At 52.3% G+C, this 12997-nt stretch overlaps 2 protein-coding genes across 2 annotated transcripts; one reads left to right on the forward strand and one right to left on the reverse strand.

Moving 5' to 3' along the window:
- Positions 1-164: 164 nt before the first annotated feature.
- Positions 165-5840, forward strand: ALT_3370 (uncharacterized protein; the record flags this gene model as incomplete). Its single annotated transcript, XM_033556615.2, has 7 exons — positions 165-458; positions 516-708; positions 768-1163; positions 1225-2014; positions 2076-4511; positions 4560-5221; positions 5269-5840. 7 exons carry the CDS (start codon positions 165-167, stop codon positions 5838-5840), a joined length of 5343 nt encoding a protein of 1780 aa, XP_033412506.2.
- A 1398-nt stretch (positions 5841-7238) lies between these two features.
- Positions 7239-10937, reverse strand: amdX (putative C2H2 transcription factor (AmdX); the record flags this gene model as incomplete). The annotated part of the gene is made up of 3 exons (XM_033556614.2): positions 7239-7324; positions 7377-10781; positions 10844-10937. 3 exons carry the CDS (start codon positions 10935-10937, stop codon positions 7239-7241), a joined length of 3585 nt encoding a protein of 1194 aa, XP_033412505.2.
- Between the last annotated feature and the right edge of the window lie 2060 nt (positions 10938-12997).

Genomic DNA, 12997 nt, shown 5'->3' on the forward strand with positions numbered 1-12997 from the left:
TCAAGCAAGCGACGAGAAATGACGAGGTCTTTTCTTGGTTTTTCCTTGGCCGTCAAAGATCGGCAGATGAGGCTGAGTTCTTACGGCCTATATAAGATGATTTTCTCCCCGACTGCAGCCGTCGTCCCGTGCACATAGTCATCAACTACATAGTTTAGTCCATCATGGTCGAGCCCAAGCGTGCTGACCCGGCTTTGACGGATGCCCTCAGCGAGTTTGCCCAAGCTGCGGGCCTCCAAGGGGGTATAGCACCGGCATCAGCCTCTGAAGTCTTCCAGGTCGTGGAGGACGCCAACCGCAAGTTTCAGTCCTCGTCCCCCAAGTCTATCAAGTTTTCGCAGAAGTTATCACCATGTCTCGAGTCAATCAACCGGTTTTCGTCCGTTATAGACACATTCATCCAGTCGAATCCCACCATCTCGGGTTTAGTCTGGGGTAGTCTCAAATTCCTGCTGCAGGTTCGTTCCCACCGGACTGTCCTGGTCCCAGTAAGAGACAGATGTTGAAGCGCCTAGGGAGCACTGCAATTTACCTCCTATCTCGAAAGGCTGGGCGAAATGTTTGAAGAACTTGGCCAATTCTTTCCGGTCGTTTCTGAGTATGAAACGATCTTCGAGAGCTCTTATACGGTCCGAGCTGCGGTGTTGCATCTGTACACGGATGTCGTCCACTTCTTCACTCGAGCAGTGAAATTTCTGAAGAGAAAACGTACGCAAGACTGACGAGTCGGACTGACTGTACGATACTGACTGAGAATGCGTCGGTAGCAAGGGATCTCATCTTTCGGACACTCGTGAAACCGTTTGAGCATGACTACGCGCAGATCCTTAAGAGCTACCAGACTCACCGGAACGAGCTGCAGATAGTGGCACTCGCTGCGATGGAGAGGAATGCCAGGAAGGAGCGGGAAATGGCGGAGATTGCTCGCAACGCGGCCGAAGAGGAACGAAAGCGTGCCGAAAAGGAGAGAGTCGCCGCGGAAAATGAGCGCAAAGAGGCGGCAGCTGAGAGACAGCGCGCCGAGCAAGCGAGGACAGACATTCGCGAAGAAATCAAACGGCAGGAAGCGCACAGGAAGGAGGCGTCGCGGGCACGAGAAGAGGTCCGGGAGGAGACCAAGAACCAGGAGGTCCACCGGACGGTGGTTCAGGGACAACTGAAAGGTAAAATCAGAGCCCTTGCTAGATGCAACCCTAAGACTGATACATCTATCTCATTTGGTAGGCCTGGAATCAGATTCGATGATGCGGTGGTTGGATACCCCAGACTATGAAAGTATGCTAAGTCAGATGGTCAGGCAACGCCAGGAAGATACTGTTCTCTGGATTGAGAGACATCCTAAGTATCTCTCCTGGAGACAATATGCCAACTGGACGCGTGACATTCTATGGATATATGGCGGTCCTGGTATGGGCAAGACCATTCTAGCAGCGACCATCGTCGAGGACCTTAGGCGCCTTCACGTCGCGCAGAGTCCTCATCAAACAACTAAGAGATACGCCGTGTGTTTCTTTTTCTTCGATTCGAGCAACGTCTTTGAGCAGCCGGAAGTGGTAATGCTCCGAGCCCTCGTAGCACAGCTGCTGCATCAGGCCGACAAGCCCGACCCCCTCAACCAAATTTATCTTGCACGACGCTCGGCGCATGCGTCACTGACAGAGCTCAGAGAAGCATTCTCGACCCTGGCGAGCGACTGCTCGGGTGTCTATGTTGTTATTGATGGACTAGACGATGCGGCGAACGCCAGTGATGCCCTGCAGCTTTTGCTCACTCTCTTGGTCCAGGTGTCACCCGTCATGAAGCTGCTGGTCACCAGCCGTCCTGAGCCCGATATTCGGCGCTTCTTTCATTCCCATCCGCAGTTTGAGCTGACAGAGGATATCACACAACCGGATGTGCGACGAGTCGTCACGACTCGCGTCCAGTCAGCGTGCGAGGACAAGAAGATCAGAGCTTCTGACCCTAACCTTCGGCAGGAGATTGTCGACGCCCTCGTCTCAAGTAGCTCCGGAGTGTAAGTGGTTTCAGCGCAACGTTCATTCGGTCAATGGAGCTGACGAGCAGCTGTATGCTAGATTTCTCTGGGCGACAATGCAGGTGAAGCACCTCCAGACTCTTCGTGTGCAGACTGATCGGACTCTACGCGCCGCTGTCCGCAATCTGCCCAGTGGTGTTGCAGATATCTATGGTCGCATCCTAGCCAAGATAAACTCCTACGCGGAGGAAGATCGCCTGCTGGCGGAGGAGCTTCTCCGCTGGGTTGTCTGCGCCAGACGACCGCTGAACGTCTCCGAACTGTGCTGCGCGCTTGCCATCGACATCGGAGACGAGGAACTAAACTTGGATAACGTCCCGACCAACACGAGTGAGATCGTAGACGCCTGCAGCCCTCTGCTCTCCATCGGCGACAAGGGGACTGTTAGCCTGGTTCACTCAACGGTGGCACAGTTTCTTCTGGACCCTTCTAACAAAGCATCTGTCCCTGTGGGTACCGACCGATACTTCATCGAGCAGATAGAAGCTCATACCATGCTGGCGGAAAAGTGTATATCATATTTGTCTCTGCTTTCCTTTCGCAATCGGATCTCGGGGTCGCAGACTTTGGCGAAGATCACAAACCAGGAAATCCATGCGTTTCCTTTGCTGGAATACGCCGCGTTAAATTGGTGGAAGCATGTCGCTCACTCCAGCGTCTCGAAGAGCTCGGCAAAGAGGCTTGTGGATCTGATGTTCAACTTCGCCAAATCTAGTCAGGGCCTGACTTGGCTCGAGGTGTCCATCACCTTGTCGCTCTCCCTAGGACATTTACACACCGTATCGACGCAACTGCGTGCCTGGTTACGCCGGCTGGAGTTTGACCATGAACATATCAACGACCTCGAGCTGTGGTTGGAGGGCCTCGTAGATCTCACACGCGTCTGGGATTCCATCCTAAGAGAATCCCCCTTTGAGCTGAGATCTACCGTTAAGAAGTTTAGTACCGAGGGGCAGTTCTTCCAGAAGCATTTCGGCTCGGACTTTATCGGTGACATCCGGCCACCCCCTGCCTCGTTGCGGCGAACTAATACGAATACCACCGTGGCAGAGGGAAACACATTCGATATTCTGATCGACGACGAGGAAGGCTATGTCCTGCATCCGTCGGGAAAGCTTCGCTTCCAGTTCACCTGGGATATCATGCAAAGTAATGGAGCCAACTCACTTAGGTACACTATCTACTCCGAAAGCCCGATCACAAGGAGGCAGTTCAAGAAGGTCGAATTTGCCCACGAAATATCCTGGAAGCTCCCACAGGGCTTCCAACTCGGACTGCATTCAGTGGCCTTTAGCCCTGATTGGGATTACATGGCTATCGCTACGGTCGAGTCCGTGAGAGGGCTGCGTACGGGCCGCCGAGATGAGAGCAAAACCACGATCCGCGTTTTCCTCTGGCGGGTGAGAGACCTCGATGAACCCGGCGAAGAAATGCTTTTCGACCTCCCCTGGATATTACCTACCAAGGGCAGTGACGGGAGTGTTTACAGCGGCTACGTTGGTCAAGGCCAGTATGATTCCTTCCGGGGCTCTCGTTGCGCAGTTGCATTCCGTAAAGCCAAATCCACACTCTATCTGCAGACCCCGTTCGGAGCGGTGGATGTAGAAACAGGTGCTTCCCTGGAACATTCTCGGTATCTTCAAAGTGTCGTAACCCAACCCACTGTTGCTCAATGCACATTCAGCCCCGATGGGCGTCGAATTGCGATGGTCAGGAACCATTCAGACTTCGAAATTGCCAATATGGATGGGTCCAACGTCTGCGCCACGAAGCTGATGGGGGAGATATGCGAGATCCTGTCCATTAGCAGGACAGGTCGATATGTAGCGATCTGCCTCAACCAGCCTGCCACCTCGTCACAGCTAAGCCAGTCACGCCTTGTCGTTCTCGACACAGTCACCAATACACTCCAGGTCCTACTGACGGGAACTCAGGAACGACGGTTTGATGAGATGACTTTTAAGCTCCGTGGCTGGCTATCGTGGTCTCAATGGGCCGCCCAGGGACGGTACGTGAAATACATGCCCAAGGGACTGGCCCCCGTTCGGCCAGATAGGCACTGCATTCAAGTTTATTCCGTCTTCAACTGGCTAGTTGGCGGAGCCTCCAGTGAGCTGTACATCGAACCCGACATTGACTATCTGCTGGACCCTCAGGAGCAGCGTTGGGATTTAGTGCAGTCTGAGGCTGTCAAGAGAGAACTGCCACCCTCATCCAGTGCGACCTATCTATTCTCAGATTGGACCATTCGTCTCTCGGATAGCTCGTTTGTTTTATCCGTGGGCTTCTCGCCGCAAGATGAGCACTGCTGTCTTCTCACGTCCAAGCAGACAGTCCTTCTTCCTAGCTCGCTGCAGCCATCGTCCCTGACCTATGCGCCCCCTACAGCTGGTAAACAGCAGAAAACCACATACCGGACGTATACTCGTCTGTTTGACCACAACAGAAAGCTTGGTTGCTTTCAACTAGCCTACCAGTAAGTTGGCCTACCCTGCTCGCCTGACAACCCGCTCACCAGCTGCAGTGGCACGGAAGGACGCTGGATGGATTATCTGGACTACAAGACGCACGACATTGCCAAGAGCATCACTGCCCGTGTGTACATATGGGATCTCTGCGGCACGCCAAGGCTCGTCCGTGACCAGCTTCTGCAACTGGATGAGGTTGAAATCAACATGCTTCGGTACGAACAATACCGCCGGCTGGATGTGGCTTTCCACCCGGCCTGTGATCGCATGGCAATCTTCAACGTAGTATACAACCTCGACCGGGTCACCAGCAGCAGCGTAGAATACCAGATATATTATGAGACGAACAAGTTCCATCCGGATATCGCAGCCGGACGCACGAACAACGCCTGGCAGGTATCCTTCAATCCGGACGGCAGATACATTGCGTTTGCCGTCACGGCGAGTACCCGGACCCCAGGACTCTTTGGAAAACGAGGAGAGATCACCAATGCTGTGGTGATTTTCGAGACAGACAAGCCCAGTATGCCGTTATGCTCGCAGATATCGAGCCACAAGGGCGACACTCTCGCCATGGGTTCGTGTTCTGTTACATTTCACCCAACGGATAGGAAGCTACTCTGGACATCAATGTTTGTGTTCACCGACGCTACGACCAAGACAACCACAAAGCTACTGGACTTCAGTCACGAGCCCTACGAGACGTCCTTCATCACAGGTAAGTCCTCTGCCCTTCACCAATCGGGCTCTAACTGATAATCTCAGACCTCAAATACGACGAATTCAAGTTCATCCCCACCCCCTCCGGAGACCAGATCTACGGCCACCCCTCCCAAGCCGGCCACCCCGGCTTCTGGGACCGTCTCGACACAGACACACACACACCGCAGCCAACTAACCTCCTCGAACCCGGTAAAATTCAGCTCACCAGCCTGGCACACAACACCCGACACATCACCGGGATCATCGCCACCCCCGCTCCAGCGAGCTCGGCCTCCGCTGGGCCGATATCCACATTCCCGTTCACCAAGAAGACCATCCTCCAACTACCCCCTTCCACCCACCTCCACCAAAACACCGCGCGAGTCGTCCAGCGAGCGAATGACTACCTCGTCATCCTCCTCTTCCAGGACGGCCCCGTCCACTTGAACAACACCACCACCCGCCGGAGCGCGAGCGCGAGCACAAGCACGAGTGAGACCGACACCGAGAACCTCGTCAAACCCATCCTGATCCCCGTAGACGCGAAGGAGCTCGCCGCGCGACCCGTCTCGCCGCTCAAGGCACGCGACGTCGATGATATCCACCCTCTACTCGCTATGCCCCATGGAAGTTGAAAACTGTTCTGTCTGCTGGGTCTCTGTCCATGAGTAGATTCTACCTACTCCGGTATCCTTACGAACAGACAGATACTGAAATGTCGTGTCATGCGTCGGTTCAGATACATGGCAAATACCGACACAGTAACTTGAGCACATGAAACAGAAAACTAAACTAGACAGTTCCTCGAGCTGTGAGCTGCGAGCATGAAGATCAAGCAGACATCCCGCCCCGAATCTCATTGTCGTCTCGCATCACCGACGTCGAAAATCAACCAATCAAGAGACCGAGACGAGGCTCAACCGATTTCTTCCCGTTTCCATTTCCAATGGGAATTGGAGTACTTGAATTTTTTTGATGGTGACCTATGACCTCTTTTTGCTTATGCGCGTCTAATCTTCTGGTTTGGTTGAGGACGTTGCGTGCCTTGGGGCGGTTGCCCAGTGCAACTTCAGCTCAACGTCTGTACAGGCAATGGAGTCTTTGATGCATGCGGCAGACTACACATTCATCTGGGAACCAAGACTAGAAAGTTTAATTTATAGTTTTGGTCTTAACACTCCCTTATCTATACTTTCTAAGAGACATCGTCGTGGGAATTCGCGTGACAATATATGTACCTCTCTCTCTATATATAGGAATGAAGTCTAACAGGACATCTCAATAGTATATCCCCAATTCTCCTGTAGTCGTCTAGCACAATACATTCTTAAAAGTATCACATTAACATTGAACTGCTATGTACAACAAATACATGGGTATGGACACACAAAAGATAATCAAGGCGAGTCCCATCATGTCTTCAAAATTCCCTTTTCTTTCCGTCCTTGTCTTTTGGCTGTGGAAACAATACTAGCCTGAACTGGGTATCTCTGTTCCATCACGTTGCCCTCGTAAATTCCATGACAAAAAAAAAACATATCGGGTATGAAAAATGGCTCGCCTGTTCGCGGTAGTAGGCAAGAACAGCAGTAATGGCGTGGGGGGGCAATTTTCAATCATGATGAAGATGGGGGATTGCGTATGTGAAATGGTATAGCAGCGCAGTCGTAGGTAAGAAATAATGCAATAGGAAGGAAACAAATCACACATGCCCAGGTCTCCGTCGTCAATAAGTCATAGATACCATAAAGATTCGACCATCGAGCTAGCCTCTAGTTCCGTCGAATGTCAACAGCGTTTGACGCAGTTGGCCAAATTCGTCTCAACGGGAGACGCCTGTCGAGACATACGTGCAGCCAACAGCGGCTAGTGATGCTCTCATCATCGATTCGTGGTCGGAGAGCGCCGATAGAGCCCGTCATCCGCCAGCCGACCTTTTGTTCTATCATGCCCGTTTATATATACGCCTCGAATATTTCCTCCGCGCCAAACGTCCACAAGCAAGAGCAGACAGCGAGCACATGGATTATTAGCTAATTCACTCCGATTGCCGAGTTCTCGGCTCGCTCTTTCAATCGCATAGCTTGTGCTTCAAGAGACCGTGCCATCAGCTTCGTCACTAATACGATGTTAGCCATGTGCAACAAAAGTGATTAAAGGGCCCAACAAACCTGGCCAGACTGCAGCTCTATCAAGGAGGCTTGCTGTCGCGATCAAGATCTTGCAGCCATAACCTCCTTCAACGACGCTAGGCAGCCGTTGCAGAACGCTCAATGTGGACACCGTAGTGTTCGTCTGCACGTCCCGCTGCATTTTGCTCTCCACACTCGAGAGAATTTCCCTGATCTTTTCCAAAAGCTTGCAATCTTCCTCTTCGAGCAGCATGACGTTCATGGCATGAGCGAGGTCAACATCGTCACGCCCGAGCACACCCAAGTAGGGACCAACCCGTTCTTGAACGGTCGTGATCCATTCCGCCAGTACTTGCGCACAGTCAAAAGCACACATGGCGGACTGCAGAGGTAGTTCCCTGCATGTGAACTCGGCAAATGTGTTACCGAGTCGGTCAGACATGGTGATTGAATCCGCCGCATAGAAGGCAGCCTTGCGCAAGTGCTTCTCGCGTTTGGACTGTCCAGGCCGGTAGACACCCATCAAGATCTGCATGGGTTGCTCCCGAGTCGGAGTCTTGGAGATAGTAAGATGTCCGACACCCAGGTCGGCCACGGAATCGCGACGATGATCTAACTCACTTGGCACCTGAGTGATCGAGGGGTCCAAAACGTCCGAAGGAATGTCATCCGAATACGGGAACACTTCGGTGCCGCGGGCCAACTCGTCAGACATGGCAATCCAGTCCCTCTGCCAAAAAGCTTCCTTGCTCCGTCCAAGATTTACAAACAGCCTGATGTAGGCCAGATCCAACAGTGGAATGCTATCGGCTGAGAGAGGGCCTGCTCCAAACGGATTAGGCCGCTCAAGACTATGCATAGGGTTACTGGCCCACGCGGTTTGCCACGCCCGCAACGCCGGCTCAATGTGCGCTTGCATAGCGTCTGTCTCGCGAGCGGTCCACTGCCGGCCCATGTGCCGTTGCCGCGTCTCCCAAATATAGTTATGAAGAGCATAAATCAGTACGAGGCAACCAAAGGTACTAGGCTTCAGATCAGTGGCGGTTGAATCCGACGTTGGACCGTTTATCGGATCGGTTGAGGACGATTGCGCGTGAGATTGTTCGCGCTGACTGGCTGTCAGGAGCGTGGTCAATGCAGACGAGAATGTCAGGCCCTTCTTCACTGACAAATGGCCACCCATTTTCTTCCAAGCTTGAGGGGACTCGGCTGCCCAAATATCCTCCTCACACGGTAGGTCAAGGCGGATTTCTGAGTTGGTAAGCGCCGGTGCATGGTTATAGGCCGAGACGAGGAAACAGGAGAGGGTGAAAATCGCATAGAGTGTCCGCTTGCGCTCCTCAACAATCTTCCAATCCAACCAGTCTTTTCTCTCCTTTGGAGGCCCGAATGACGCGGTATTGGTGTCTTCTGATTCAGAACTCGCACCTCTGGGACCCACTTTACCACCCAAATGGGCGTTCAGGTAATCCTGGGGAAGGTCTTTGGCATCGATATGATGGGTCAACCCAGCGGCGCGAGCGAGGCTAACCAGAGCAGCACAGTGAGTGCTTGCGATGTCCGCTGACGTCTTATCGCCGGAGGAATGTCCGTAGATTACGTTGAGCAGCATCGCCTGGACCAGCCACAGCGGCGTGTTGTGAACCGAGTTCTCGCGGGCGGGATTGGAGCGCGAAAATGCAGCAGACATGTCAGCTTTTCGACGCTCCTCGAGATATAGTTGGATCATCTTCTTCGCTGCTTCAAAAAGATCTTTCGAGGCGGCGGTGTCAAATTCGTAGAGAGCGCCGATGGCTGCCATGGAAAGGATCAGGCAGCCTCCGCCGCCGGCGATACCGGTAGAGCTCAAGTTCAGGTGGCCGCTTGGAGTACGAAGGTTATTTGTGTATTCGGGGGCTTGGAAGTTGAGTGTCGGAATATGAAGAAACGGCATATGGGGGTGGAAATACGTGATGTAGGCCGAGATATAACGCTGCATGTCTTGAGTGCTGGGGAGTTGGCCGGTACCGTTGAAGTTGGCGGAACGTGAAAACAGGTCGCGACAGGGCATCATTCCGCTGGCTGGCTGGGAATACTTGCGATGATTATGGACACCGGTGGGCAAAGCCATGCTGGCTAATAATGCCTGTCGTGTGGAGTCTGTAAAGGTATCGGTTGAGGTTGAGGCATGGTGAGATCGTAGGGCACTGTTCGTGAAAGGCAGGTTGAGAGGATTAGGAGATTCACCGTTTGTTGCCATAGAAGATGAAAACATACTCTGGGAATGTCCTGCCATCAAGGGCTGGCCCACCGACGTCATGGATGGGGGAGTAGCATAGGTCTCAGCAAACGGGTTCTGCGCCATCAGCGACTTGGGTGACACGGTCTCGGGAGGGATGCCTAGATCGTTAAGGGTCGGAGAGGAGTACTCCATGGCGAACTGATTTGCCGGACCCGCCGAGTGTGGCGGGAAAGGGTTATGCCAGCCGGAAGACGAGATCGAGAACCGATTGGTTCCATCCATCACGGCCTCGCTGATGCCACTTTGGCTGCCAGTACTCATGGCGGAGGGAGACGACTCATCGATCGCGGAGTCGTTGCTCTGACCCAGGGACGGCATGGAGGGATCGAAACCGTTCATCCAGTCGAAGCTGAAGTCTTCCTCCAACATGGGATCAGTGGGGGGTTGCACCTGATGAGAGCCATGACTGAAGGGGGAAGACGGCGAGTCATTTCCGTAACCTTGTGGAGAACCACCAAAGTGGAGCTGCGCCGGATTAATGGTAGTGCCATGGTTCATGAAAATGTCCCCCATGCTCAGATCAAAGCTGCCATACACAGGAGCGGTGCGAAGCCCACCGGAAAGATCCATGGGCAGGCCATGAGTTTCCAGCTTGGGAAGGCTGCTAGCATAGGGATGACTTGAGCTGTACCCGCGATGAAAATCAATATTCGGACCCATGGATATTGAACCCATGTTGGGATGATGAGCGTGTCCTGGGTGGCCTGTACCGGTTACCGAGTGATTGGGGTCGTTGTTGGCCATGCCTAGAGAAGCTCCATCAATGTGACTGATGGTATTGGCTCGAGGACGAATGCTATTCGAGTTGCTCGCAATGGAGTTTTTGCGGACGCGATTCGCTCCGGTACCAGCAGCTCCGGTGCTTTCTCTCCGAGCATTTCTGGGCCGCGAAGACGGGGTCGTGGTCATGTGCAGTTTCTGCTGATGTCTCAAAAGAAGATCCCGGCGAGCAAAGCACCGGGAACAGTCGGGGCACTCGAATGGCTTCTCCTTCGTGTGCGACCGCTCATGGCGCTTCAGATGTTCTAGCCGAGCAAATGATCGCCCGCAAGTGGTACAGACATGTGGTCGGGGCTTGTCAGTTTTGGGAGGAGGGATATTCGTATTGGCACCAGTTTGGCCGTTCGTATCGGTCTTCTTGGTGGTGTCCTTGGAGGTAGGCGCTGACGATCACACTCGCGTTAAAAGTAGGGTTAGGGATGGGAGAACCTGTCCACAAACTCACCAGATGTGTCCCCGGGAATCTCGCTGATGCTTGCCAGACTCTCCAGTTTGGGACTACTGCCCAGATCCTGACCAACCATGGCGTCCAGTAACATCCTAACCAACCGGGTTATGTATCGAAACCAGTATCAACAGACGCTGGTTCTCAGAGGTAGAAGGAGATTTGAATCCAGCCTTATTCTTCGAGACAGAAGGGCGCAGTTCTATTATGCGTGGGGATGCCTGCGTGAGGCTTCAGGCTGCGAGACTGCTTAAGATGAGGATAGGCTTGACATTGACCACTACAGGTAGCAAATCCATCGAATTAGCATCAAGCTCAAGAAATACTTCGCCAACTGTTCAGGTCGATGACAATGGCTGTGTCTTGTGGTTTGCAGTAGTGGTGATTGCAATGGAGGGGGGAAGGGGAAGAACTAGGGTCAGGGACACACACAGCAAAACAAAGAATTCTCGTCAGGTCAGCGTCAAGGAAGATAGAGGGTAGGCGATGAGGATGAGAAGATCAATATTCTTCGAAAGGACGACAAAAGGCGGGATACAAAGAGTGGCAAAGTGATGTCGGGTTCGTGAGCTCTGGGTGAAAGCAGCCTGAATAAGCAGGGGGTTTAAGGTTTCAGGGATCCGTAGATAGTCCCAAGGATAGCAACTCACAGGTGCAGGAGCTGGATATGTAGACGAGATGAGAGTAATTCATTCACAAATATGTTGGACAATTCACTGTGTGGGTTTGATAGCGCTTGAGACCAAACCACCCAAGGGTATGTGGTTGTTTAGCAGGGGAAAGAGGTATTCGTCCGATGATGGGCTGAAGCGATGGATAAGCCGGAGATAACCGAATGGAAAATGGGGACGGGCTGGATAATGATAGCTGCGACTCAATTGCTGATAAGGATATTGAGTGGGAACAGCTGCGGAAGTGGACCGACCGTAAGTCACAAAACAAAGAGTGAGGAATGTCAAGATAGAAGAAGAAGAAGAATCGATAGAATGGGAAGAAGGCGGATCGAGAGTAGACGAAGTAAGCAGCCGTAGAGGAACAGCAGTGAAAGTACCACCTTAGACTAACACTTAGGACAAGCAATCAATTCGGGTACGAGCGACTAAATCGGATTGAGATAGGTACTGTGTACTGTGCCACGCCTTTTCATCTAATCACGTCCGGCTAGCGAAGTCTGTACCTTTTCTGTGCTGCAGTCTGTACAATGTGCTGTGTTCTGAGTGTAGAATTAAGAATAGGGTGTACCTGGTGCTAATAATAAGTAACCACCTTCTTGGAGAGTCTTAGTCGCATCTTACTAAGAGGCGACCTTCTAGAGGGATCAGAGGGCACATTTTTCCTCTGAGTAGTGAGTACAGTCCACAACTGTATCTATCCGCTACTACCACAAGTATCTACAGTGGGCTCTGCGACTGTCGCGGGAGAAACCAGAACCATGAAACAGCAGACACTCTGCGTTATCGCTCAGTGTCAACCAATAAGTATAAAAGCAGTGGATCACTGGCACACTTTCATCGCTAGTGCGACTCCATCAAGAAGCATAGGTACCGGCCTAGTACCAGGTAAGGAAAGTCATGGGGAAGCTGTTCTGGAGACAGGATCCACTGTAGGTACAGGTAGGTAGCCTGCTGTACTGGCAGTACTGGAACTTGTAACTGTACCGTCACATCGGAGATCGGCTATCTTTCTTCCTGGGTATCGTCTGAGGTATCTCTTCAGCTTTTATCTCCCATGCATGGGCCGTGAGGTATTTATTAGCATTCCCTATTTCTATATAAGATTTACTATGTTCCAGATTGCTCGCGCGAGGCCTGGACTTGTACCTTGCGCATTTGAAAGGTCAGCAGAATATGAGCTGGTCGGAATGTGTCCGATATAGCTACGAGTCTATTAGCTGATTGAGCGCAGTAGATACCTGGTAGAATATGGGATGTTTGCTACTTCCGATGACGGGTTGGACTTCAATTGTAATATACTGTTGAAGCCAAGTCTGGACTCATCTCTAGGCCAGTATCATGCAACTAGAGAGCTTATGCAGACGGAGAGCACAACGTCTCTAGCTGCTCGTCTTGTTTCAATTGAGAAACAATAATAGACCTTTACCCACCCTTACTTTCTGTATGTTCCGTCTGTGGATCAAGGCCAGCTAATTGAGCA

Source organism: Aspergillus lentulus, assembly GCF_001445615.1.
Source record: "Aspergillus lentulus DNA, contig: Alt08, strain: IFM 54703, whole genome shotgun sequence".
Taxonomy (NCBI): Eukaryota; Fungi; Ascomycota; class Eurotiomycetes; order Eurotiales; family Aspergillaceae; genus Aspergillus; species Aspergillus lentulus.